Here is a 25,264-nt window from a genome sequence, read left to right on the forward strand (position 1 = left end):
TTGGAACAGTCGCCCCTTGGAAAGGTTTTGTGGGTTCCACCACTGCAGAGAGTTGCGAGCGCGACTGTTTACCAACACTAGGTCTTTTAGTTGTCCTTGAGCCTGGTTCCATTGCCGTGCTAGGCATTCCTGTAATGGGCGCATTTGAAGTCTGGCGTGGGGGACAATGAATATGCAGGAGGCCATCATGCCTATGAGCTGCATGAAGACCTGAGCTGGCAGACAGTGTTTTGGCAGGAATTTGCGAATGAGTGTCTGCATACTGGCTATCCTTGCTGAGTTTGGATATGCCTTTGCCACCGAGGTGTTTATAGTGGCTCCCAGGTACTGCTGTTTGTGGGACGGTTGCAGATGTGATTTTGCGTAGTTGATTGAAAAGCCTAGGCTCTGTAGCAACTGAATAGTTTGAGACGTGTGTGCTGCGCACTGGTGGTACGTTTTTGCTTGTATTAGCCAATCATCAAGATAAGGGTACACATGGACGTGTTGGCGTCTGAGATGCGCTGCCACTGTCGCTAAGCATTTTGTAAACACTCTTGGAGCCGTGGTTACCCCGAAGGCCAAAAACCTTGAATTGGTAGTGTTGACCTATTGTGAACCTGAGGTATTTTCTGAGGGCTGGATGGATGGATATGTGAAAATACGCATCTTTGAGGTCCAGTGTTGCTAGGAAATCTCCTTGTTGTAGCAACGGGAGCACTTGTTGTGTGATCATATGGAAGTGCTCCGATAGTATGTATTGATTTAGGGGCCTGAGGTCCAATATTGGTCTGAGGGAACCATCCTTCTTGGGAAGGAGGAAGTATAGGGAGTATACTCCTGTCCCTTGCTGGTGGAAAGGAACTTGCTCTATGGCCCCATTTTCTAGCATACAGTTCACCTCTTGTTGTAGCAGGGTGATGTGTTCCCTGGACATTGGACGATGTCTGGGTGGCATGTTTGGTGGTGTAGAAGTCAGTTCTAGGCAATAGCCAGACCAGATAATTTCGCTTACCCACCTGTCTGTGGTAATTGCGTTCCAGACAGGCAGGAACTGTTGTAGTCTGCCTCCTACCGGTGTTAGGTGGTCTGGAGGTAGTGAAATGAAGTCACTGTTTTGTGGCTGTGGAGGCTCTGGTGTTATTGCCTACACGTCCTCTCCCCTTTTTGTTGTTACCCCTGTAACCTCCTCTGTTTGTGTTCTTGTTGAAGGAACCTTGTGTGTTACTTTTGAATGAGGCAGATGTTTGCGAGGTACTCCCTAGTGTAGTTGCTCTGTATGAGGAGCGACGAAAGGAGCCTCTATGTTGCTGAAATTGCAATACCCCCATTGATTTCGCGGTCTCTGTGTCCTTTTTCATTTTATCCAAAATGGTGTCGATAGCAGGGCCAAATAGAAAATCCTGATTGACAGGTTGGTTAAGAATGGTGGACTGCACCTCATTTTTAAAACCAGAAATACGCAGCCATGCATGTCTGCGTAGTAGGACGCTAGTGTTGATTGACCTAGCTGCAGTGTCTGCTGCGTCAAGCGCGCATTTGATGTAGTCGTTTGTTATGAATTTTCCCTCTTGTACAAGATCATCTGATTGTGCTTTGAAAGGCTCGGGTAGATGTTGCATTAGGCTTCCGAGCTGATCGTAGTGCGTTCTGTCGTAACGAGCCAGTAGGGGCTGTGTATTAGCAATCCTCCATGAGTTTGAGGCTGGTGCTGCTACTCTTTTGCCTGATGCCTCTTGTATTTTTGACTCCTTGTCGGGGGGAGGTGCTTCCCCCGTTGTTTGCAGTTGGCTCTTTTTCTTGCGTTAGCCACTACCAGGGAGTCTAGTGGTAACTGCCCTCTGATGTAAGTAGGGTCTATAGGAGCCGCCCTATACTTTTTTCTATTCTGGGGCTGTATCCTTAAATATGTCAGGTGCATGTTTCAGAGCTCCCTTTAACATGGGAAGTGTTTTGACACTTTTTTCCGATGTAGGGAAGGTGTCAAACAAGAAGTCTTCCTCAACAGGGTCGTTATGCATATCAACATTGTGGAATTGTACTGCCCGGTCTATGAGCTGATTTAAGACTATGGTGTCATCAGTAGGTGACGGCTTAGTAGGATAAGAGGGTATATCAAGATGGGATGGGTGTCGTAAGGGTCTGTTGGCTCCTCCCATGGTTCCCCTTGTGGGTCTGGATCTTGTGGGAAATCCTATTGAGGCTGTGGCTCATCCCCAATGTTACCTTCATTGTCCCCGTGGTGAGAAGGAGAATAAGGAGAGTAGGGAATAAAAGGCGTAGTAGGCATAATAGGCTGAAAAGGAATGAAGGGTCTAAAGGGAGAAATCCCAAAGTCCTTTTTCTTCAGTGGAATAGGGGACTGAGGTTCAAAGTCCAAAGGCCTCTTTTTTCTATGCAGGATGGTAACTTTACCAGTCTCTGGATAATGTATATCTTTGCCTGGTCGTCAGAGGGATCTAGGTGGAAGAGTTCTTCCTCTACAGTCCTGGGTTGAGTGTTAGACTTTGGTTTTTCGACGACTTTTGGCTTGTTAGTGGATTTTTTCGGCTCGGGCCTCTTTCTGTGTCGACCGGAACCTTCGGTTCGACACGTTTCTTGTGCTCCGTAGGCTTTTTTGGAGGAGTGTCCTTTTCCGAGTCGATGTTCTTTTTCGGATCGACTGGTTACTTTGGCCTTTTTGGACGAGTCTTCGGGTCGATGTTACTGGGCCCTGGGGTCTCTGAAGGTTTCGGTTTCGGTTTCGATTTCGGAGCCGAGCCGGATGGCGGGGCTTGCAAAACTTTATGATCTTGGCTAATGCCTTTTGGCGATGCCTTGACTGGAGCCTTTGTTAACGGGGTAGTTGGTGTCGGGGGCAGGGTACTCACGATTTGCCCCGGTGGGATGTCGTCATCGGAGTCAGAGTAGTCCTCAACGGTGACGATTTCTAGGTCAGAGTCTTGAGCCTCCGGTAGATCCTGGTCATCATCTAAGATGTTGTCCGGTTCCGGTGCCTGTCGCTGCTTTTCTTGCCTAGCAGCCCGTTGGTTTCGTATAGTTTTCTTCGATCGAAACTGGGCGCAGGCTGTGCAGGTTTTTCCCTATGGTCTGGGGAAAGGCACTTGTTGCATACTGAGTGCTTATCAGTATGTGGGAACTTGGAGTGGCATTGTGGGTACCTTTTAAACGGGCTCCTTTCCATCGACGGTCGGCTCACGTGGCGTCGAAAAGGCCCAATGGCCCGAGTTGACGACCGATTCGAGATGGAAGGTTGGATCGAGTAGAGAGGTACCGAGGAAGAACAATACCGTCGAAACGAAGGCTTTTTGGCCTTTAGAAAAGTTTTGTTTTTGATTCCAAAGTTGGAGTATAGGAGTTAGCATCCGAACCCAATGGCGGAAAAAAACAATCAGAGGATGGAGAAGATGCCCATGCGCACTGTAGTCCAAGGGAGGAGTCACCTATCTCGTGATACTTCGAAGACTCTTCCAAGACAACAAAGTGCAATCATCTGGACCCAACACTAGGCGGCGATCTATGCACAAGATATGGATTCAGCAGGCCACATGCCTTGAACATGTTTTTTCCCTAATTTACTTTCCAGTGCAAAACTTATTTTGCACAGGAAAGTACCCTAATAGTAACGCAAAGTAACGCACAGCACTGCTTTACGTTTGATTTGATCAGGATTTATAGAGCGCACAAAGGCCCATGGGCATCAAGGCGCTGTAGAGTTGCACAGAATGCAGAAGATTAGTAAAATACAAAATATATAGTGCCTACCATATAGGTTTTTAGGGAATTCCTAAAAGAGAGATGCATTTTCAAGGATGTAAGACAGAGTGGGAGAGTGTTGCAGAGCCTTGCTGCTGCAACTGAGAAGGCTCTGCATCCCCATAATTTTTATGTGCTGAATGCAGAGTTCTCGGGGGCACATACCATTTAAATACGGCTTTAATATTGACTTGACTTCCAGTGTAGAGAGTTTTGTGTTTCCTACATATAGCCTTAAACCATATAGGTTTCTCTTATGGTAACCAGTGCAGTTCTCGGAGACCTTTTGAAACAGACTGCGCTTAGGGTTGTCCAGCGTAAGTCATGCAGGTGCAGCTTTGCTAAGGTTAACTTGTTAGTCTCAAGGTAGATTGCATTGCAGTAATCTATCTCTGAAGGCAACAAAGCAAGAGCAATGTGCTTAAGACTGGAGACTGGGGAGACTGTGCGGTTAACCTGGTGATCCAGTGAAACCTGGGCTTCGGACTCCTCTGGCCCTGATCTGGTTGCAGCTATTCCGGAAGGATATGCACTAGCTAGGCTGGATAGAATGGGACGCAGGGGAGGTGGCTTATATCTCATATATCTCATATGTGCCGTACTTCTGCACTGACTGGCCCGTCCGATCCCTTTCAGGCTCTTCATTTTTCAATTAGTTCCCTTGGTGCCGCCCCTTTTACGGGCATACTGATTTATAGACCCCCCTGGTCCAAGAACTGATTTTAGTCAGGCTTTGCTTAACATCCTGGAACCTTATTTCGGTTCTCCCCAATTAACGGTTTTGGGGGACCTAAAATTTCATCTGGATAACCTTGTTTCCAGAGACTCCCTCACGCTCCTTGATTCCTTATTCGATGGTGGCTTACGGCAGCTGGTTAAATTTCTCACCCACCAGGCGGGTCACATCTTGGATGGGGTGTTCTTTAACGACCCCAGACTAAAAAGGGACTCACCTATCGCACTAGTTTGGTCTGACCACCTGGCCGTACCGCTGGAACTTCAGCATTTCCATGAGAACCTCAAGCGGACTGGTCCCAGCAAAATGGAACCTAGGAGAAACTTTAGTAGGGTTACTAATCTTTCCCTTGCCCCTCTAATCCAAAAATTCCCTAGTGACTCAGCCAAAGACGTTAATACAGCTGCCCTTGTGTTAACAAATGCCATTACGGCAGCAGTTAATGTGCTGGCCCCTGTAACTCTGCGATACTCTGCCCGAAAGAGACCTTCAGCCCCGTGGTTTTCAGAGCCTTTAAGGCTCCTAAGGCAGGGATGTAGGAAGCAGGAAAGGTTATGGCGGGCAAGCTGGAACCTTCTAGAGAGGGAAAAGCACAAGTATAAGTTGGAGGTTATTAAGTTGAAGCAAGAATACTTTGCTCATCTTACAACCAATCTTACCTCCACGAGAGAACTCTTTAAGATAGTCGACTCACTGTGCACGTTACAGATGCCCGATCCCATAGTGTGCTCACAAGATCTGTGATAAAATCGCAGGATTTTTTCACACTAAAATTGCGGACATTTACTCGGCCCTTGATTCACAAAAGGCCTTAATGTCCCCCCCTCCCATTCTGGACCCCCCTTCCTTTGTAGCCAATACTCCGACTACTACAGGGAGTCTGTCTGTGTTTCCACCACTTTCCTTGCAGGAACTTGACTTGCTTTTAAGCAAGACAAGGTCAGGGTCCCCCTTAGACCCTTACCCTCTTAAAGTCCTTAAGGACTGTAGAGAGACCCTGCTGCCTCCACTCTTGGACATCATGAACAGGGCAATGAAGGATGGTACTTTCCCTTCCCAGTGGAAGAGTGCTGTGGTCAAGCCCCTCCTTAAGAAGCCTACATTAGACCCTGAGGTACTTAAAAACTTCCGCCCAATTTCTTTGCTCCCAGCTCCAGCAAAGATGCTGGAGACTCATCTAAACCAGCATCTGGCGGCATTCCTGGATTCCTCGGGTCTTCTAGATCAGTCCCAGCATGGCTTCAGGAGAGGACATAGCACGGAGTCGGCCCTTACGATAGTGCTCGATAACATCCACACTCAGGTCGATCAGGGCCACACCTCCCTTCTGGTCTTATTAGATCTGACAGCTGCCTTCGATACCCTGTCTCCCTCTGTGCTTACATCTCGTCTGAGGGAGATTGGGGTAGAGGGCGCGGCCTTGAGTCTCCTGGCCTCTTTTCTGGCCCAGAGGGAGCAGAGGGTCAAGCTGGGAGAATATCTATCTCCACCCACACCTGTGCAATGTGGGGTGCCACAAGGGTAGGCATTAAGTCCGACCCTGTTCAACATCTATGTGGCCCCACTTGCCAGGCTTGTAAGATCATTTGGGATGGAGATAGTCTCCTACGCCGATGATACCCAGATATTGGTCTCTCTCTCTCATTCACAGAACTCTTCTGTTCTCAACTTTAGAAATTGTATGGAGGCGGTTTCTAAGTTTGTTCTTGATGCCCCCAGACTTTCCTCTGCCACGGCCGCTAGGAAAAGCCTGCACTGGCTTACTATTGAGTCCAGGATAGCCTTCAAGACTCTGTGTTTGACCTACAGGGCACTCTCTGGCAAGGGGGCAGGCGGTGTGATGAAGTTGCTGCTCCCCTATGTTCCGGGCCGAGATCTGCGCTCCTATACTAAGAGCTTACTTGTGGTGCCCAGTGTTCGTAGAACTAAATGGGGCGGGAAGGCATTTTCAACAGTTGCCCCCAAGCTATGGAATACCCTTCCCATAGAAATTAAATCTCAGGTGTCTGTCCTGAAGTTTCGCAATGCTCTTAAAACGGGTCTATTTTCAAAGGCGTACCGATAGTGCTGCTTATCTGGTCATTTTGATGGTTTTTGGTAGGCGCCTTGATGCCTTCGGGCTTAGTAGCGCGTTACAAGACTTATTTCATTTCATTTCATTTAGTCCTTATTATAATCACAATTCTATTCATAGATCACTAAGAATCCTGCATTGTTCTGGACTTGGTATCTCTTCATTTACATTGTGCTCAAGTAAATAAACAAACAGACAATTTTGCATATTGATCTGTTCTATCACAATATCTCTTTAGCTATTTGTTATTTTGTGGACTCACTTTACCTGACTGGCTTGGTTTCTAAAAACCGGTCTATTCCCAATTAGACTGTTCAAAGAAGTAACTCATTTACTTACATTTTTGTAAAAGAAATGTCACTGCCTTTCTCAATTGGCTTGGTTTTACAGTTGCAAAAAAACTGACTTTCTGCCTCTAGTTAACTGAAATGCTAGAGAGAGAAAAACAGGAAAAAAATATATAAAAACCCCTTCACGTTGTATTGTGATAGAACAGATCAATACGCAAAATTGTCTGCTTGTTTATTTACTTGAGCACAATGTAAATGAAGAGATACCAAGTCCAGAACAATGCAGGATTCTTAGTGATCTATGAATAGAATTGTGATTATAATAAGGACTAAATGAGAACATATGGATCAAAATGATTAGATAGATGGCCTTGTGCATATAGATAAGAAATGAGCAAGTATTGATTGCTGGGGGAACATCAATTCTTTCAAAGGAATGTATTTTAATGTATATTTTAAATTTAGATTGCTTTTAAATAGGAACCTATTTAAGAAGGTGACCAACGTTTTCACCGAAACGCCGCATCAACATTTTTGTTTTTTAAAATTGTTTTATATATTATGTATTGTAAAGTTTCAATAAATTGTATGAATTTTTAATGTAAACATATCGATGAAAAGATCAGATCTTGCGAAATAAAAAATTAATTATAACAATTATTCCTTTGTTAATTTTGCTCTGTTCATCCTAGGGAGAAAAACTAGAGTTTTAAGATATACAGTATATAAGATTTGTAAATGTGTTACTTTGTTGGGACTCCAAATCTGATTACACTGGCTATTAGAATAAGAAAGCAGAACGGGTAGATTGTTGGTCATAACTAGACCTGATTTGTTCAAATAAGGAAAAAGGGACCCATACACATTTGTTGTTGATTATCAACCCATTCCCTTTTTTCTATATAAAGGGTGTCTCCCAATATATTTTCTCAATCTGATGTAATGACAGCATGCAAAACTTTTCTCTGCAAATCCATTTATTTGCTTGTCGCAGATCCAGAATGGGCCTGAACTCGTTCTTGTCTTTCTTGCGTACCAGAAAGAACCGTGAGTAAAGACCCTTTCCCCTTTGAGACAAAGGAACGTCTTCTATCGCCCTTTTTCTTAACAGGGTATCGGCTTCCGCTTGGAGCTCGCGCAGCTGGTACTGCGAGCAGACCGGCGGAATCGCTGGAGGCGGGCTGAGGAAACGAAGACTGTATCCATTGCAAACAATATTCAGCACCCACTTGTTCTGAGTAATTTTTCTCCACTCTGCCAAGTGATTTTGTATGCTTCCCCCCACCGGAGCGGGTAACGGGCTAGGGGGGAAGTAGCACCTCAGGGCCTAGACCCGGCCGGGCCTTTAGGCGTCGAGGAGGACAGCTGGCCGCCTCTACCCCTCGGTCTCTTCTGAAACAGGCGCCGCTGGTACTGCTGCTGCCCAGTCTGACGCCCCTGCCCTCTGCCCTGAGGACCGAATCGCCGTTGGAAAGGACGGAAAGTCTTATTTTTTTCTTTCGGCTTCTCCAACCAGACAGCCGTCAGGTTTTCAGCCTCCGCCTTCATGCGGGCCATCTCCTCGTCTGCATGTTTCCCAAACAGTGTAGCACCAGAGAAGGGCAGGGTGGCGACCCTCTGTTGTGCTTCTGGCTTTAGTGACGTCAGGCGCAACCAGGCATGCCGTCGCAGGTTGAGTCCGTGGCAGTAGCCATGCACCGCCAGGAGGGAGGAGTGCGCAGCAGCGCTGATCACCTGGTTGGACACCATCATTCCCTCGTTTATGATCTCCTGAAAATCCTCCCTCTTGTCCCTGGGGAAGTGCTCCAGGAACTGCTGCAGGGACTCCCATAGTGACCGGTCATACCGACCCAGGAGAGCCTCGGCACTAGCAGCCTTCATTGAGGTCGCAGCTGTGCTGCACACCTTACGCCCCGCAGAGTCTATCATACGGCTCTCTTTGTCTGGAGGCACCGTAGAGGAAGGTGTCATAGCGTTCTGTTTTCTCGTCGCAGTGATAATCACCGAGTCCGGTACTGGGTCCGATCTGAGGAACGCTGGATCGGAGTCTGGAGCCCTGTATTTCTTCTGCAGCCAGAAGGGGGCAGATCTTGTTGATGCTGGCGTCAGTAAGATTTCCATTGCCGGTTCTTCCAGCCCCGGCACCAAGGGCAACAGGGGACGGGACAGCTGTTGCTTATGAAGGGTCTCGAAGATCACTGACGTAGACGGTGTGGGCACCGTCAGGGTAATACCCAGCTTCGCCGACCCCCGCAGTAGCACCTCTTGAAAGACACAATACCGTCCACCGGCGATACTCTTGTGTGGGGAGAGTCCGAAGGAGTGGGAGAATAACTCCGAGCACTGGAATAATCCGTACGACGGGATCTCGACCTGTCTCTTCTGTGGCGACAACGGGACCGTGTAGATGAACGGCCACTCCTAAAGCGGTGTCTTCCTCCAGATCACAATCTGGATTGTGATCTTTGCCTCCTTGGTCTCTGCCGATCCACTGGCCTGGTCGGAGGCGGAAGCTGCGGAGGCAGAGCCGGAGTCCTCGGCTTTGGCGTCCCCTTAGGTGGTGAAGGGAAACGCGGCAGCGATATGGACCTTGGATGAGGCCGCAGTGGAAGAGGAGGAGGAATCGGAGGCCGAGGAGGAGAAGTCTTCAGAAGAGGAGGGAGAGGCGGAGGAGGAGTCCTTGGAAGAGGAGGTGGAGGAGTGGGACTCTTCTGCGGCAACGGAGGAGGCGTAGGCAACCTTGCCCGAGAAGGTGAGTAGATTTGAGAATACTCCGAGTCGAAGGATCTAACCACTCTCTTCTTCTTTGCAGGTCTTCGCGATGAAGTCCTAGAGGCAGACCTACTAGGTGAGCGCCGCCGCGACCGGGGGCTCGTAGAAGCAGAGGATAGGCTCACCATCGAGCCCGGGGACGCCGTCCCTGCTCTGGACCGCTTCTTGGAGGTTGACTTATCCCTTCTGGACGTCGACCTTTTCCTCGACGTTGAATGCCTCGACGCCGACACATCCCTCTACCTCGATCTCCTTGTCCTCTATGTCGATCGCCTTTTCCTCAACGTCGATCGTCTGCTCCTCGACGTCGAACGCCGAGTAGACCTCGACGCCGAATGGCGGTGTCGCCTCGACGGCGAGCGCCGGTGCCTGGACCCATCACAACATCGACAACTACTCGACGTTGATGAAGTTCCCGACGTCGACCTCGTCAGAGGTCTCGACGTCAGCCCCCTCGACGTCTAACGCCAACGCCGCTTCGACACAGAGCCCTGGGTCGACGGGGAGCACACGGTGGTCAATCCTCTCAACGCTGACGTCGACGGAGATCTGTGCCGTTTTCTGGCCTTCTCTTCACTGGGGAGACCCCCAGAGGCCGCAGCTCGGGCAGAGGACCCAGATCCAGTCCTCCCATGCCCAGACCCACCTTCATCTTGACGTTTCCTCTGCTCCAGACCTTGGAGCCGGATTCTCTCTGTCCCTCAGGGTCCTCTTGGTAAAGGACCTGCAGATCTCAGAATCCTCCGGGACATGAGATGAAGGTAGACACAGGATGCATACTCGGTGGACATCTGATTTGGCCTTCTTCCTGGCACACTCCGGACACCTGTCGAACAATGCAGGCATTTGACAGAAAAGTGGCAAAAAACTGGTAAAAAACCCCAGCAAATGAAAGAAGGCTTCGGCAGACGTCGAGTGAAAACAATAAACACTTTAAAAAGTGCCACAAAATCGAATTTAAACCCAAAAAGGGAGAGCTCAATCCTCCAGGGTCCTGCTAGCAGGAGCCGGAAAAAAGAACTGAAAGTAAAAGGAGTTTGCTGTGCATCATGGGATACAGAGGGGCTCTGGAGAGTTCCTTAAAGGCACAGTATCCCTTTTCCAGACAGATAATAGCAGCCTATGGGGATTGTCTGTCCATCCCTTCCTCTCCATCATTCCAAGGATTTTGTGAAGGGGAAAGTTTCTCTATGGGTGAAACTTAGCAGACTGTATTAAATGTGAGGATTGGTGGAATATCCTTTGCATTTCTAGTTGAAGTACTGGACAGGGTAGCCTTGTGTTTATAGGCTGCATTATTGCCTTTAATGTTCTCTTAAGTGTCTAAGCAGGACTGCATTGAAGACAGTTTAAGAGATTATTTTTGATTGCTCCGGGGTCCACTCACATGGGCGGGACTATTCTCTAGATTATGACAATACACAGAGATCCCCTACTACAGAACTAAAATCCACACTGGCACTAGGGAGAGGGGAGGATAGAGCCATATCTCTATAGATATATAGTGCTCGCATGCTCCCTCCCTGCCAAGCAACGCAGTGCAGCATTTTTGGCTGCTGTGCTGCTTTTCGTGACTATTTTCAAAATCTGGACCCAAGCATTGGAGATGGCAAAATGAATTCAGCAATCTAGAATAGTCTCCACCACATACTCTCGTAATATCCGAGTTGGAGGTGCTCCAGTCTCTGTATTCCATGGCTTTACTCTTGAAACATAAAACAAAGAGTGCAATTTTCATATTGAATTGCAGATTGTCCTATCAGCTTGAAAATAGAGCAAGTGGTACAAAAATCAAGGAGCAAAGTTAAGATGGAATCAGGCAAGTGTAAGTATTTCATGGATAGCGAACCCTTCTGTCCCACCTGATACTCTGAAGCAGGTTTACGATGTTTATCAGCCTGTCTTTTAAATGCGGACCTTGCTTTTAAAATAGGATAATAAATGCCTCTCCTAACTTCCTTGATATGTGTGAGATGTATTAAAGCAGGAACAGGTCTAGGAGAGAGAGGGGCATGAAAGGTTTGAGGATGAACACCACAGGAGCAAATGATCAATAGAAAAGAGGGACTCCTATGGAACAGTGTAAAGAGTTGCTCTATTCAAACTAGGCCAGGGAGATCCAATTAATCTATTCATGTGGGAGTTCCATTAAGAAACAGCAATTGTATTGTTCTAGTGCATGGTCCATTCTTGAGGTATTTTAAGTTAGTTTATGATCTCGCTGTGCAGAATTGTGTGCTGCTGGAAAATGTTTGATTCCTGTGACTTTCATTAGTTCTTTCTGGAAATGTGCAATGAATTGTGCCCCTCAATCTGAAAAAATAATGTCGGGCAAAGCATGGAATTTAAATTCAATTCAAATACTTTATTGGGGTCATTAGACCATAAAAGTGCAAATGCAATGAACTGATGATACATAAAAGCATCCTCCAGTACATAAGCTCAAAGCCCCAAAGTCCTATGTTACAATTTCAGACTTCTGTCCCTCACCCCAATAAATAAACAAGAAACATCACAACACGTATAGGGTGCCCTGTTGATAAAATATACAATTATTGCGCAGAGATAAAATTAATACATTTCATATTAATAAAGGAGCACTCTATAAAATCACAGATAAGAAGACTAGTTTACAAATAGAAAAAAACAATCTAATAGGGCTTGCTCTATCAACTTAATCTATGTAGCTTAGTTTTCAAAAGTGATTTACGCACACACCACATAGAGAGTAGGAAGTGTGACAACGTAAATACAATTGGCGATAAAGTATTTTATTTCAGCAGCCTAAATGCCTCTGCACAGCGTTTGGTCTCCAGGTTTCTAGATAATTGGGTCAGCCAACGACGTATGGATTTTCTGTAACCGGAGCAGAAAAAAAATACATGCAACTATGACTCCTCTGCATGGCTACAGGCCGGATAGGTTAGAGTGAGTGTACCTGCCCATTTGTTGGGAAAAATCGGGCAGCAGGAAAATCCCGGGCCTAAACTGGATATACAGTTTCCTCGCTAGCGCGGGTGGTTTCTCATCCAGGGAAGACTCCGGGATGTACTTTTATTCTCAGAAACATAACTGTTCATGATCCTGTTGCTGAGCACCCCTGCAGACGGGAGAGTTTACCCTCCCTGTAACTCCAAACCAATTCCTTTCTAGAAATTGTGGGGTAGGCTTCCTCAGGGTTATGCCATCACTTGCTCTGCCCATATCCAGAAATGAGTCCCTGACATATGCTAGCCACTGTAGTTTCACAAATTAAATTAACATGTGAGCCAGTTGTATAGCAGTTTGTATCCCTTTGAAGGGTATATAATGATCCATCTTGGTAAAATTATCCACCACAACTAGAATGTGTTAAGCTCTATAACATGGAAGGTTTATAACAATATATTATGCATGACGTACGTGATTTCTCTGGCCTGCAGCTTCTTCTTTACCGCCGCAAATTTTCGGCGGGGGTCCTGCACAGCTTGTGTGAAGTCGGGGTAGAATGATAGGGAGGTGTTATCATATCGCACTTCCCCCTTCTCTTGGGCCAGCCGCAGCACCGTGTCCCGGTCACGATAGTTCAAGAATCGCATGATCACAGGTCGGGGTGGTGTGCCGGGTGGGGGCCGCGCAGCCAGGGATCTGTGCGCCCTCTCCATCGCCATTTGCACGGAGAAAGAATCTTTACTGAAGAGCTCCCCCAGCAAACGTTCCAAAAAGTCCTCCAGCCTGCCCGTATTGGTTGATTCGGCAAGGCCAACTCCTCATTTTTATCGGCAATGACTTTCAGTAGCTTGTCCATCTGCAACATTTGTTGTTTAGTGGTCCCCGCCCAGTCTTCCAGCGTCGACACCCTGTGTTCCGCTTCCTTTAGTCGTTCCTCGTGCTGATCTAGTTTCTCCACCACTCTATCCAATCGTGTATTCATGGCGTCCATTTTGGAGTCTATAGAGGTGAGGCTCTGTTGGAGTACCTTCCAGTCATATTCGCGCGATTCAGGGAGTCCGTGCGGTCTTTGGAGCTGGAGCCGCCCGTCTTCCTGGCATCAAAGGACAACTTTGCCTGTTTGGGCTCGTTGCGCCCCATGGTTTCCGTAGGTACGTTCCGGGGGCTGCAGTAGGGGGGCCTTCAGTCTGTTTCGCCTCCAGTCTCCACCCGCAAATACAGCTCCGCAATTTCAGGTGGCACCCACCTCAGTCCGTGTCACAATGGGGCAGTAGTACGGCAATTTCAATGCACTTCTTCCCCTCACGTGGTGTAACGTCCCCTTCACTCAATATTCAAGCGCTGGACCGGCCTCACAAGGCTTGCCGCTTCAAATCAGTGCCCAGCAGTGGTCACAGCAGTATAAAAGTCTTTTACGCCTCCGTTGGGGTGGGCATCCACAGTCAAATAGCAAGCGTGCCAGCAAGTACCCACGGCAGGCCCTGTGTTCCTATTCCTGTGCCTCCACTGGCTCATGTAACTGTTGGTGCCCCCAGGACTCACTTCGATGTCTAGGCCGCCGGTCGTCTTCGGTGCGTCTCACGCTTCTTCCAGTGCTGCAATGCTACGTCGTGCCCTTCCTGTGGCTGCACTCACAGTCCTGTGTCTGCCGTCGAGGGTAAAGCCTACCTGGGCCTGTATTCCTCACTGCCCGCAGCTCACAGCAGTTCCGGTTGGCCCACGCTCAGGCCTACTCATCCCCAGCCTCACGTACTTTGGGCCCGTCAGCTACCGCTCCACAGCAGTCTGCACTCCTCCCTGCTGCCAGCAGCCGCATCGTCCCACTCCTCCTCCAAGCGTCGCGTTTCCGCCAGAATTTGTCCACGGCAGCACCAGTCAGTCCGCTGCCCCTCCGTGATGTTTCCTGCTAGTTAGCTATAAAAGGATGGGGGTTATGTTTGAAATTCCACCCGGGTCGGCGGGAGATGCACTACAGCGCGGCCATTAAGGGCAAGCGCCACCTAGCGCCCATCCAGCAGATAGCCCTTTTGGCATGTGAATTGGGAGGATTTCTTGAGGGGGGGGGGGGGGGGGGGGGGGAGATAATGTTGGCGCAGTTGGTGATCCATTTGTGTAGGGTGTCGGCGGTGGTGGTAGGGTCGTCGTCAGTGGTGGCGGGAACGGAGCAGCTGAGGGAGGCGGCGAGCTGATCCAGAGATCTTGTTCCAATTCCTGCGCTGTAGCTGGAGTGGGCAACTGCATGAGATGTTTGTTTTGAAGGTGAAGTGGACGCAGCGGTGGCCCATCCATGGGAGGTCGGAGGTGCAGCTGAAAGTGGTGGAGTTTCCTGCTGTGAAGATGGGGGTCGAGGGTGTGTCCTGCTAAGTGCGTTGGTTCTGGTATGATCTGTTTGAGTCCAATGATGTGGAGGTTGCCCAGGAGGGAGGTGGAGTTGGGGTCTTGGCGGTTCTCGAGGTGGAAGTTGAGGTCTCCCACTAAGGTGTATTCGGTGGAGGTGATGGTATGCGGGGTGATAGTTGGAAAAAGGTGCGTTGGTCTGGGGGGACTGTAGATGAGGGTGGCTTGGAGGGTGGTGGACTTGTTGGCCTGTGTTTTGAAGTGGAGTTGTTCTATTAGGGCAGAGGGTTCGTCGGTGTAGGTGCTCAGACGGAGGTTAACTTTGTGGGCGATGCCTCCCCCTAGCCGATTAGGGCGGTCCTTTTGGGTGATTTTGTATCCTTCGGGGATGACGATTGCAATGTCTGATCCTGAGGTGGCATTCGTCCAGGTTTCGGTAAGGAAGGTCATGCCAGGAGTGGTGCTGTCGAGGAGGTCCCTGCAGGTGAGGAATCTGAGGGTAGAAGGATCTATCAGAATTACTATTTTGGTGAATAATCCACTACTACTACATCAAGTTAATCCCTGGTAACTTGTGGAGTTCAACAAAAAAACCAAAAAAAAAATCCATAGAAATTCTTGACCCAGGTTGGTAGGGCGCCTGAAAAGGTTATTAAAATCCCACTGGCTTGGCTTGCTCTGTCTGACACAGAAGGAACATGAACTGATATATTGTTGAATAGATTTTGACGTGCTAGGCCACCAAAAATGTTTACAATAAATCTTTCATCTTTCTTTGTTCTGGATGCCCTACAATTGGTGACACATGGCACAATTCCATGTTGTTACAAATTTGGATGAGGCAAATACAGCAAATTTTCCCACTCTATTCCAACCTATTACATTATTTTCTAACAATTGTTCCCGCTTAACTTTCCTTGTCTGCCTCGTATTTGTATTAAAATTCTAGTGATTATATCAGAAGCTTGTTGCATGGTTCTTAAGAAATAAGGAGCGGGCCTCATTTCTTCCTGTACTTCTGATTGTCTTGAGAGAACATCCACCATGTCATGTTGGTTCTTTGGTCTACAAGTAATTGTATACTGAAATTTAGAGAAAATAAAGAAATCTCACGTCTTGCATTTAGACATTTCACTAATTATATATACAGTAGATTTTTCTTTTCCATCCTGACAGTGACATCATGTAATGCCCTTTCGAAATTGTCTCGTCACTGTATTGGGGCTTCCTTATCATTAGCAACTCTATTATAGAACACATACTTCCTTTCCGAAGTGGAAAGGGCCCTTGATTAGGGTCACCCTAAACGTTTTGTTTTCCTCCTCCTGTATTTCTGACCTCGTTTCTGTTGGCTTTAGGACTCTGGGCACTTTACCACTGCTAACCGGTGCTGAAATGCATGTGCTCTATACTTATAAAATTGGTAACCTTGGCTTATCTACAACTGGCATATTTAATTTACCTAAAAGTCCCGAGTAAAGTGCACTACATTAGCCCGGGGCCTGTAAATTAAATGCTACTAGTGGGCCTCCAGCACTGATTGTGCCACCCACTTAATTAGCCCTTTAAAGCTCAGGCCTGCCACTGCAGAGCCTCTATGTGCAGTTTTAAACTGCCATGTCGACGTTGCAAGATAACCTACTGGCCAGGCCCAAACCTTTTTTTATAATAAATAGGTCACCCATAGGTTACGCCCTGGACAGCCCATGGGCAGGGTGCAGTGTAAATAAGAAGTAGGATAACGTTTTGGTTTTACATGCCCTGGAAGTGAAATACTCTTAAATTTGTTTTTCAGTACTTCAAGGTCTATATATTCTGTAGGATAACATTTGGATTGCCTTATTACATTTTTTAATGTAATGTAATTTTCAAATGGGAAGGGTTGGGACCCCCAAATTTGGGGTCTTTGGAATCCCAATTTTAAAATACAGCGTTTTGGTGAACTTGGATTTTAAATTGCAATTCTGAAAATGCCACTTGTAGAAAGTTGGTGTTTTCTTACTGTACCCATTTGGTGCCTTTTGCCTGCCTCTGGGATACACTTTTGGGGTGGGTGACAGCTGGCTTTCTGCATTTCCTCTAGACAGTCACACACAAAGGAAGGGTAGGTGTAACTGATTGGCAATCTGCATTCCGATGGGCCATCCTGGGCAAGATGGGAGGGAGGATCTGACACCTGAAAGGGCTGTGTCCTGTCCCCACACAAAGGATTACATACCCCATGTAGTGAGTCCGGAGCCAGGGCAGGAAAGAAAGGCACTGCTGCACTTCAAAGGAATCTCTTTGAAGTCTACCCAACTTTGAAGGCCTGACTCGGCATACGTACTGAACCTTTGACACTACCAACTCAGAACTTTTCTGGAACTGAGGGAATTCCACCAGGAAAAAAACTGCTATGTGGTTTTGACCTGCTGCCTACTTCCCTCTTGCCTGGGAGTGAGAAGGACTGGACCTGCATATCTACATCCTAGAACCTAAGTTTCTCCAATGGCTTTTTGGCTTCCCTCCTGTTTACTGAAGTCTCTGGGTTATCAAAGACTGCCCTCTTCAACCTGAAAACATCACCTTAAAACTGGCTACTCTGCCAAGTTGTGTCAATCCAGCTCTGGGCCCTTGGAAGGGACTTTAAAGTGCTGCATCTTTAAAAATGACAAAGTTGCGTCAATCAGAACCGGCTCATTTCCCTTGACACCGACCCATTGTTGCTGCTGCAAGGACTGCAGATTCTGCATCGCTGACTGCATGATGCATCACCTCCAGTTTCCAATGTATTCTTGACTTTGGTGGTTCAGCACCAATGCATCGCTTCATGCTGCTAGCATCATCTACAGCCAGGCGGATCAACAATGATTCATCGTCCCAGTATTCTTTGCATCTTGATCCTCGAAGCATCCTCAACAGTGTGCAGCACAGAACCGATGCATCGCCTACATTTGTAAGATCCACGATGACACATCATCTTCTTTGCTTCGTGCATCGCCCTTAACGTTGACACATCCAAGGTACTGTTCAACTGGCCACCTTGCATATGACCCCATGCTCCATTGGAGTCTGCTTAGAATTTTGGATTTGATCTGGTCTAGCGCAACCAGATAGCACCAACTGGAGCCATCGGTTTCTAAGCACTACAAAACAGTTTATTCTTTAAAAATTCATATATCTTTACTTCTACTTATTGGAATTCTGGTGATTTATTCGTACAAATATAAGCCAGGTTTCTAATGTAGCATAGATTGTTTTAGCGAACTTTTCACTGCATTCTGTTTGAAGTGTTGCACAAATACTTACACATTGCTTTTTAAGTTAAGCCTGACTGCTCTGTCCCAAGCTAATAGAGCATGAGCACAGGTTAATTTTAAGTGTGTTATTGAGTTATCTTGACTAGGGATGCGGTACCTGCTTGAACAGGGTGCATACCTCTGCCAACCAGAAATCCACCTTCTTACATTGATTATTATACAACCTCATTGTACTGTCTCGTCTCAGGATCTCTTGGAAATAACACCACACCAATAGCAAATGAGGATTCACCAGTCTCTAGTATGAAGGGCACCCGCGATTTCAAGTTGACAGACAAATTTGCAATCTTTAAGCTGGACTTTCACCTGTTCCCTAAGGAAAGGTTTTTTGTCGTTTTGCACGAACTGAGGGAACCTTTTCATGAAATGTATTTGATGGCCATGACGCTCTTTTCAGCGACATTCCTTATCTTCTACTGATAGTGATCTCCACACTCCTCTTTTACCATTGGAACATACCTGTGTCATTCACATTTGTTTTGAGCACATCTTAGCATAACAGCATGCGGCATAGTATTGGCTCACTTCAGCTACTGGTTACCTTAACTCTTAGTGAGGGCACTTTGCCTTCTCTTGAAGACACATCCCAACACAAAGGTTTCCCCTTATTTACCAGGGATTGCTATGACAATGTGTCCTTTGAGAATAAAATGCATTTCAATTCACTCTGTTGTGTGTGTTGCAATTGGACAGGATACGTTTTTTCACTTTTAGCTTCTTTGCATCACAGAGTGATAAAAACGGAGTGCTACTTTTTATGGAGTTAATAGATTTTTCTTGTCTCTTTAGTACACTCTCACTTGGACAGATTTGTATTGGATTCTCAATTTCAGATCATATCACACACAACATTGGCGCTTGTGTTGCTGGGCATAGCATCTGCAACAGGAAAGGATGAAAACTGTGACCATATGGAGTCAATATGGATCACAGTTTTGTCTGTTCTAGCTTCAGGTAATGGGCCCAACCACACAAGAGTGGTGCCATTATTATCAAGAGAAATGTGGAAATGCAGAGTGGAAGGAATTTTGTGGATTCAGCTAAGCCACAGGGTCATGCATCCAACAGCTCTACAGCTCACAGAGAACTCTCACTGGTCCTGTTCCCGCATTACACTATCAGCAGCACACCTACCTGATGCTTCTCTTCCCTCCATTGGCAGCACCATTAATACTGTGATCTCACAACGCTTCATTCTCTTTCACTTTCTGTAGATTCCAAACTCACACACTTTATACTACCCTCCTACCCAACAATAGGGTAATCTATCGGCCATAACAGCACTCACTGTAACATTAACCTAGGAGGCTAGTGTTCATAGTATGCAAAGGTGCCCTGGCCATGCGCCCAACCCTCCACCGTGAGCAATTCCTCCTTAAATGGGTTTAATTTGTAATCAGATATGTATTTACCTTTTAACTCTAGAAGCTTATCCTGCCAGGAGGCATGCTGTCTGCTCTGAAGAGTCTGCTCCACAGCAGCATCTTCCCAGGGTTTCTCAGCTTTCATTTGATCACACCTGCCGATTAGAAAACAATATTGCAGATCACCTTTTTGTTCACAGCTCATTCTTCGCGCTCGCTCATTGCACTCTTTTTACTCTAGGATGTAGGAACCCTCTAAAGAATGTCAGTGCACATATGTGATTGTTATAAGGGGGCGCCATTCTCTCTTGGCTCTCACAGCAAGATTGAAAGGCCTTTTTCTTTGTGGCCCTCTACAATTAGTAAACAATAGTGAACATTGGAAGGTTGCCCTTTACCGCTGGTGTCCAAGGGCCTGAAGTACCATTTGAAAACCAAGTCACTCCAAGTGTACCCTGGACTATCAAGAGTAGTACCTGCTCATCACTGCAGGGCATCAACCCTCTTCTGAAGAAGCGGTTATACGTTTTCTTCTGGCAAGAACTAATTGGCTTGAAGGTCCAATAACCAGTTATGGTACCAAGCCTCTTTAAAACTCTACTCCTGCATGAGTTTTTCACTCGTGTAAAGTCTGTGCTTTGCGTTAAGTATCAACTAGTCACTAGCATTCTAAGGAACATATTCCACAACATTAAAAAGTGTCTGGCATCTTGGTTTTGACAAAGCAGATCTCATCAGGTCTAACTACCAGGCCTATTTGGGGCACCTCCATACAAGCATAAAACAAGCCTGGGTAGAAGGCGCCATATTTCCTCCCCAATTGCTGCTCCAAGGAACCAATCATTCTATTTTAGATTATTTTGGAATGTTCTACCATCACATTAGACAATTTGTAATTCACCTTACACCCAAATGATCATTTATCAAAACTGTTCCCGGCAGACATTTTGACAGAAGCAAGGCAACATCCACAAGTGAATGTGGTCATCGCAGCAGGCAGTCCATGAGGAGGTCATCCCTCACAACCACTATAATTATCCACCACTTAGGGCCCAATGTAGACTTTGGCAGACGGAGTAAAGAGAGTGAGGGTGGTCACCATTCTGCCTTTACTCCGCTCACCAAATTTAGAGCTGATCAACAGTCCTCTGGTAAAATTTAAGGGTTTGTATGAACTGTTGTCATAGTGTATCATGCAAAGTCCTTTAAGAGTTTGTTCAGCGTCTGCCATTGGTGATGAACGGCTACACTAAACTTCCAAAAACAAACTCCCAAAGCAAGAGTTTGTTTTGAGAAAATGAAAAACAAGTTCTCCCAGTGTGTGGGTCCTTTTTTTATTAGTACTGTTTTTTACTGCTAGGATATTCTTGGTGGCAAATCACCAAACTTGCTAGCTGTTGAATTACTTTATAAAAATAATCCCCCATTGACGTAGTTACATTTTATAATTCGTTTAGTTGAATACTTACTTGCGTTGGGGCAATATTTAGAGCAATATGCGGAAGAAAGAACTTCACACTATCAGGTTATATAAGTGGGAAATTTTAATGTTGCATTTTTGTAAAAAGCACAACTGATTTAATCCCAGTGGTTACCCATGTTGAACATATGGAACAGGGTAATCTGTTCGAAGACCTTTTGGCTGCTAATAATTTGCACTGTTTGGATCAGACTAGGGAGGGCAAAATTATTCCCTCTTTTACCGCAAGGGGTTGCTCCTCAGTTATAGATTTTATTATGTTATCAGCCCCTTTGCCCACCTTCATCCATTCTTTGAGAATCAGTCGAAATAGTTTGAGCGACCATAATCCCGTTTTATTGGAATTGGCTCGGGATTTGGGGCTGGATAATAGTTCGAATGCGCGTCAATCCAACATATCCCCATGTACTAAGTATCAGGCCAGGAGGATATAAAGGGACAGGGTGGTACCAGAGGCTTTTTTTAAATAACCTTTACACTCAAACGCGGGCGACATTGCCCAATGTTTAATTAGTGATTCAAGAGGGACGGGAGTCCTTGAGGCCATTAATAGACTTAGTGGGCAAATTGACACAAATCTTCTGCGTAACTGTACCCAATAAAGTGGAAAAGTGGTTCAACCACAGTTGGTCTAAGACCCAAAGAGCTCTAATGGCTGCCTAAAAGCAGCAACCCAGGGATGAGGGAAAAAATGAGGGCTTGTAGGAAAGCATATAAATTAGCTGTGCTTCAGAGGAAAAAGGTAATCAAGGAGAAAGCCTGGGAGGACCTATGCCAAGTGTCCACTCTAGCGGACAGCACCTACTTTTGGGAGATAGTTAACAGACCTTTTTTCACTGGCCTTGTTAATAGTAGACTTGACTGTATTATTCCCCTCGATAGGTGGTTAACCCATTTTGAGGGAGTAGATAGTGGGAAGGATTTGGTTGGCCGAGATACCCCTTGGGTTCCAGAAAAAGATATTCCACCCCAGATTTTCACCACTGAGGAGGTGGTCAAAGCGATCCTGGCCACAATAGGGGGTAAGAGACGGGCCAGATGCGGCTTCCCCAAGATCTCTATAAAGCAGATTATCTGACCTGGGCTAATTTCTTGTCTCGGGTCTTCACCGCAGCATGTAAGCTTCTTCCTGGTCCGGTGCAATAATTCTTCCTATTTTTTTTTTTAAAAAGGGGCTAGGGATGATCCAACCTCCTATAGTCCTATGTCCTTTTTATACTCCGCCGCCAAAATAATGGGGATTGGTGTCTTCAAGCACCTAACCTTCTGGCAAGAAAACCCCAACTTAATATCAGATTTACAATATGGTTTCAGGCAGGAAAGAGGGACCCTGGACAAATGTATTAATCTGCAATTGGTAGTATGCAAATTGTACGGTAGCCAGGAATGACTGCCTACATATGGCATTTATGGACCCAACCTCAGCATTAGACGGAGTGAACCGATCCAAACTATGGCACATTTTATTGGATGTGGGCATGAAGCTCGAGATTGTGGCAGTCTTACACAACTTTCATTCTAATCTTTGCACCTTGGACAGATATGATGAGAATGGCAGTTTGGCTGCCCCCTGAGGGGTAAGGCAGGGGAACAGGGGAGCATTATGCCCCTCCCCACCCTGCTTTTCACCCTATACATTAACAACCTCAGGATGCTTTGACTGTAGCCTCCAACGGCGGGGTCTAAATTAATCCCCTCCCTATTCTATGCGGATGATGCAGTCCCGTTTTCACAAACTGCTGTGGGCCTCCAACATTTATTAATGCTTTTATTAATTTTATGAACTCCCTAGATCTGTACACCAACTTTACTAAATAACATACCATGACAATCGGCTGCCGGAAGGCTGGTGGGCCAAAGTTCTTTGGCAATAGTGTTGAACTTACTAAGGGCACGACCTTCCCATATCTGGGGTCCTATTACATAATAAAGGCACTTTGGTGGTGAACATACTACTGAGGGCGATGGGTGCTACCATGGGTTTTGGATGCAGACTAGGGGCCAAACCGGTACCTGCTTTATTGAAGGTATATCGAGAATAGTGTGTCCCAATGGCGACGTACAGGAGTGACGTGTGAGGGTCTAAAGACAGGGGAGAACACCAAGTGGTCGAAAATAATTTTTAGGTTGTCTACTTGCTGTCCCCACCAGCACTCCCTTGTACATACTACACGAGGAGGTTGGTCTGGGTTATGTCTCCGGCCTCATCACACTGGCACCCACCACTCGCTGGTTGAAAATCTGGTCTAGCTCGGTCCTTGTTCTAAATCAGCTAGTCATTGAGGATTGTAGAGCACTTGAGCATGCTTTAAACATCCCATGGTTTAAATATGTTAAAGAAACACTGTCGAGTGTCCACTGTACGTATTTATTCACGACCCATGGAGACAGAGGCTGTGAAAAATTTGCTTCTGGAGATGTGGCTAAATGAAAGAGAGGGGAGGGAACTTGTTAAACCAATCATCACACAGTATATTCTATTGAAAACCTGTCAAAGGGGGAACCATACCTGTTAATTGTTAGTAACCCCGATCACTGCTCCTTATAGACAAGGTTTAGGTTCAATACCTTTCATTGGTTTTTAGATACTCCTAAGGGTTTTTGTAAACAAGGAGACCTTAATCCATGCTCCTGTGGTAATGTTTCAGACCAGAATATGATGCACGTTATATTCTTATGTGATTTCTATTGCACCCCGAGGAATACATTTATTCTCCTCTTAGTCAGTCACAAACTATTTAAGTAAGACCTGCCATGTTTTTACAATTACTTACCTTGCCATTGGTGTGTTTTGGGGTCACAAATTCTTTGCGGAGCCATTAGACTCAGGAAAAAGTGAACTATTGATTAGGAGCTTTACCAGTTTTTATTAGTTTAGCTGAATTATAGATTATTTAGCCGGTCCCGATACATATCTGATAGCATAACTGACCTATTTTTTGTACGTTTTTGTTTCTGTCAGGTATTTGTTGGTCAGGCTTTTTATATGGTTTCTTATTCCGTTTTTTTAAACTGAGTATTAGCTGTCATTTAAACATAATTTAATGGCATGTGGGTATTTACATAAAAATCAAGTGTAGCCATGTTTAAATATTACTAATATATGTATTTTGTATTTTTTTTCTTGCTTGCGCTTTTATGGTTTCTATGGACCGAATAAAGAATTATTGATTGTTCGGGGGAAATAGTTGGAGATTATGTACATTGACCTGGTAGAATCCGTCTGTCATTGTGAAGGTGACTAATATGATTCACTTCATTTGGTTGGCAACGTGCACGCTGAAAGTCCAGGGTGATGGAAAGGTTGAGGTATTGTGGCTGGACGGTAGGCAAATACTGTGGGTGCCATGGAAGAGGAATAACTAACCTAGGTCTGTTTTGGCAGAGTTTTAGCAAGAGAGAGTAGAGTCATTTAGTGAATTAGGTATATACTGCGAGAACCTAAAAGGATCAAGCGGAAGACACTATTAAAAGAGCCCAAGCCAGAAATCACAATGTGTCCAAATTTAACCCTCCAACCCCTGTGATGGTGATTATGGGTAATGCTTACATCTTTTTGACTGGACACCAGTATCACATACTTGTAAAGAGCTCTTCTAAAGACATGGGTCCCATACCTTTGCTTCTTTAATTTCTTTAAGCACTAATCATGTGCACCATCACTCATAAGATAACATTTCTATATAATAATGGCATATTGGATGGAATGGAGATGCATGATGCTTTTTTTGGAAAACCAAGATATATGATATTACTGAAATCAAGTTTCGATTGCATTGAAGTGTTGGCTAGTGCACCTTTATGGGGAAAAGATAGGCAGGGAGAGATTCTTTTCGGCATCCTAAGATGGAAGAAACAGGTTCTGTGACGGTTGCAATTTGTGACGCAAACAATGGAGTCTCCAAGGAGAAGGCAAGGGGGAGTGGTCAACATTTCTTTTTTAATTAGAATACAAGAATATCCGTTTTTGAAGGGTTGAGTTTCAACACATTTTTGGTCATACAGTATTCAGTGGTAGTAAGTAATGAGTTCTGAATAGCATCTAAATCTTTTGGGATACCAGTTAACTTGAAACTCATTATACCCACTTCTGTCACTCCAATTGTATTTAATTTGATACTTTTGATGTATGTGTGCCAGTGGGTAAATCCATTGAAATGTAGTGAGGGAAAAAACTGATCACTGTGATACTCCTCAGAATTGGGGCAGTGAATCAATGCTTTGCAAATATATGGATTAAGACATT

General features: G+C 45.8%; 1 protein-coding gene across 1 annotated transcript in view; it reads right to left on the reverse strand.

The window, feature by feature from the left end:
• The window catches only part of LOC147666494 (E3 ubiquitin-protein ligase TRIM39-like), a 239,047-nt gene that overhangs the window by 147,414 nt on the left and 66,369 nt on the right, over positions 1–25,264 (reverse strand). Inside the window, exon 5 of the mRNA XM_086949038.1 lies at positions 19,587–19,693. Coding sequence (XP_086805164.1) covers positions 19,587–19,693 — 107 coding nt within the window. The remainder of the gene's footprint in view (positions 1–19,586; positions 19,694–25,264) is intronic.

The sequence above is a fragment of the Lissotriton vulgaris genome, unplaced genomic scaffold, assembly GCF_964263255.1.
Source record: "Lissotriton vulgaris unplaced genomic scaffold, aLisVul1.2 SCAFFOLD_1516, whole genome shotgun sequence".
NCBI classification, from domain to species: Eukaryota; Metazoa; Chordata; class Amphibia; order Caudata; family Salamandridae; genus Lissotriton; species Lissotriton vulgaris.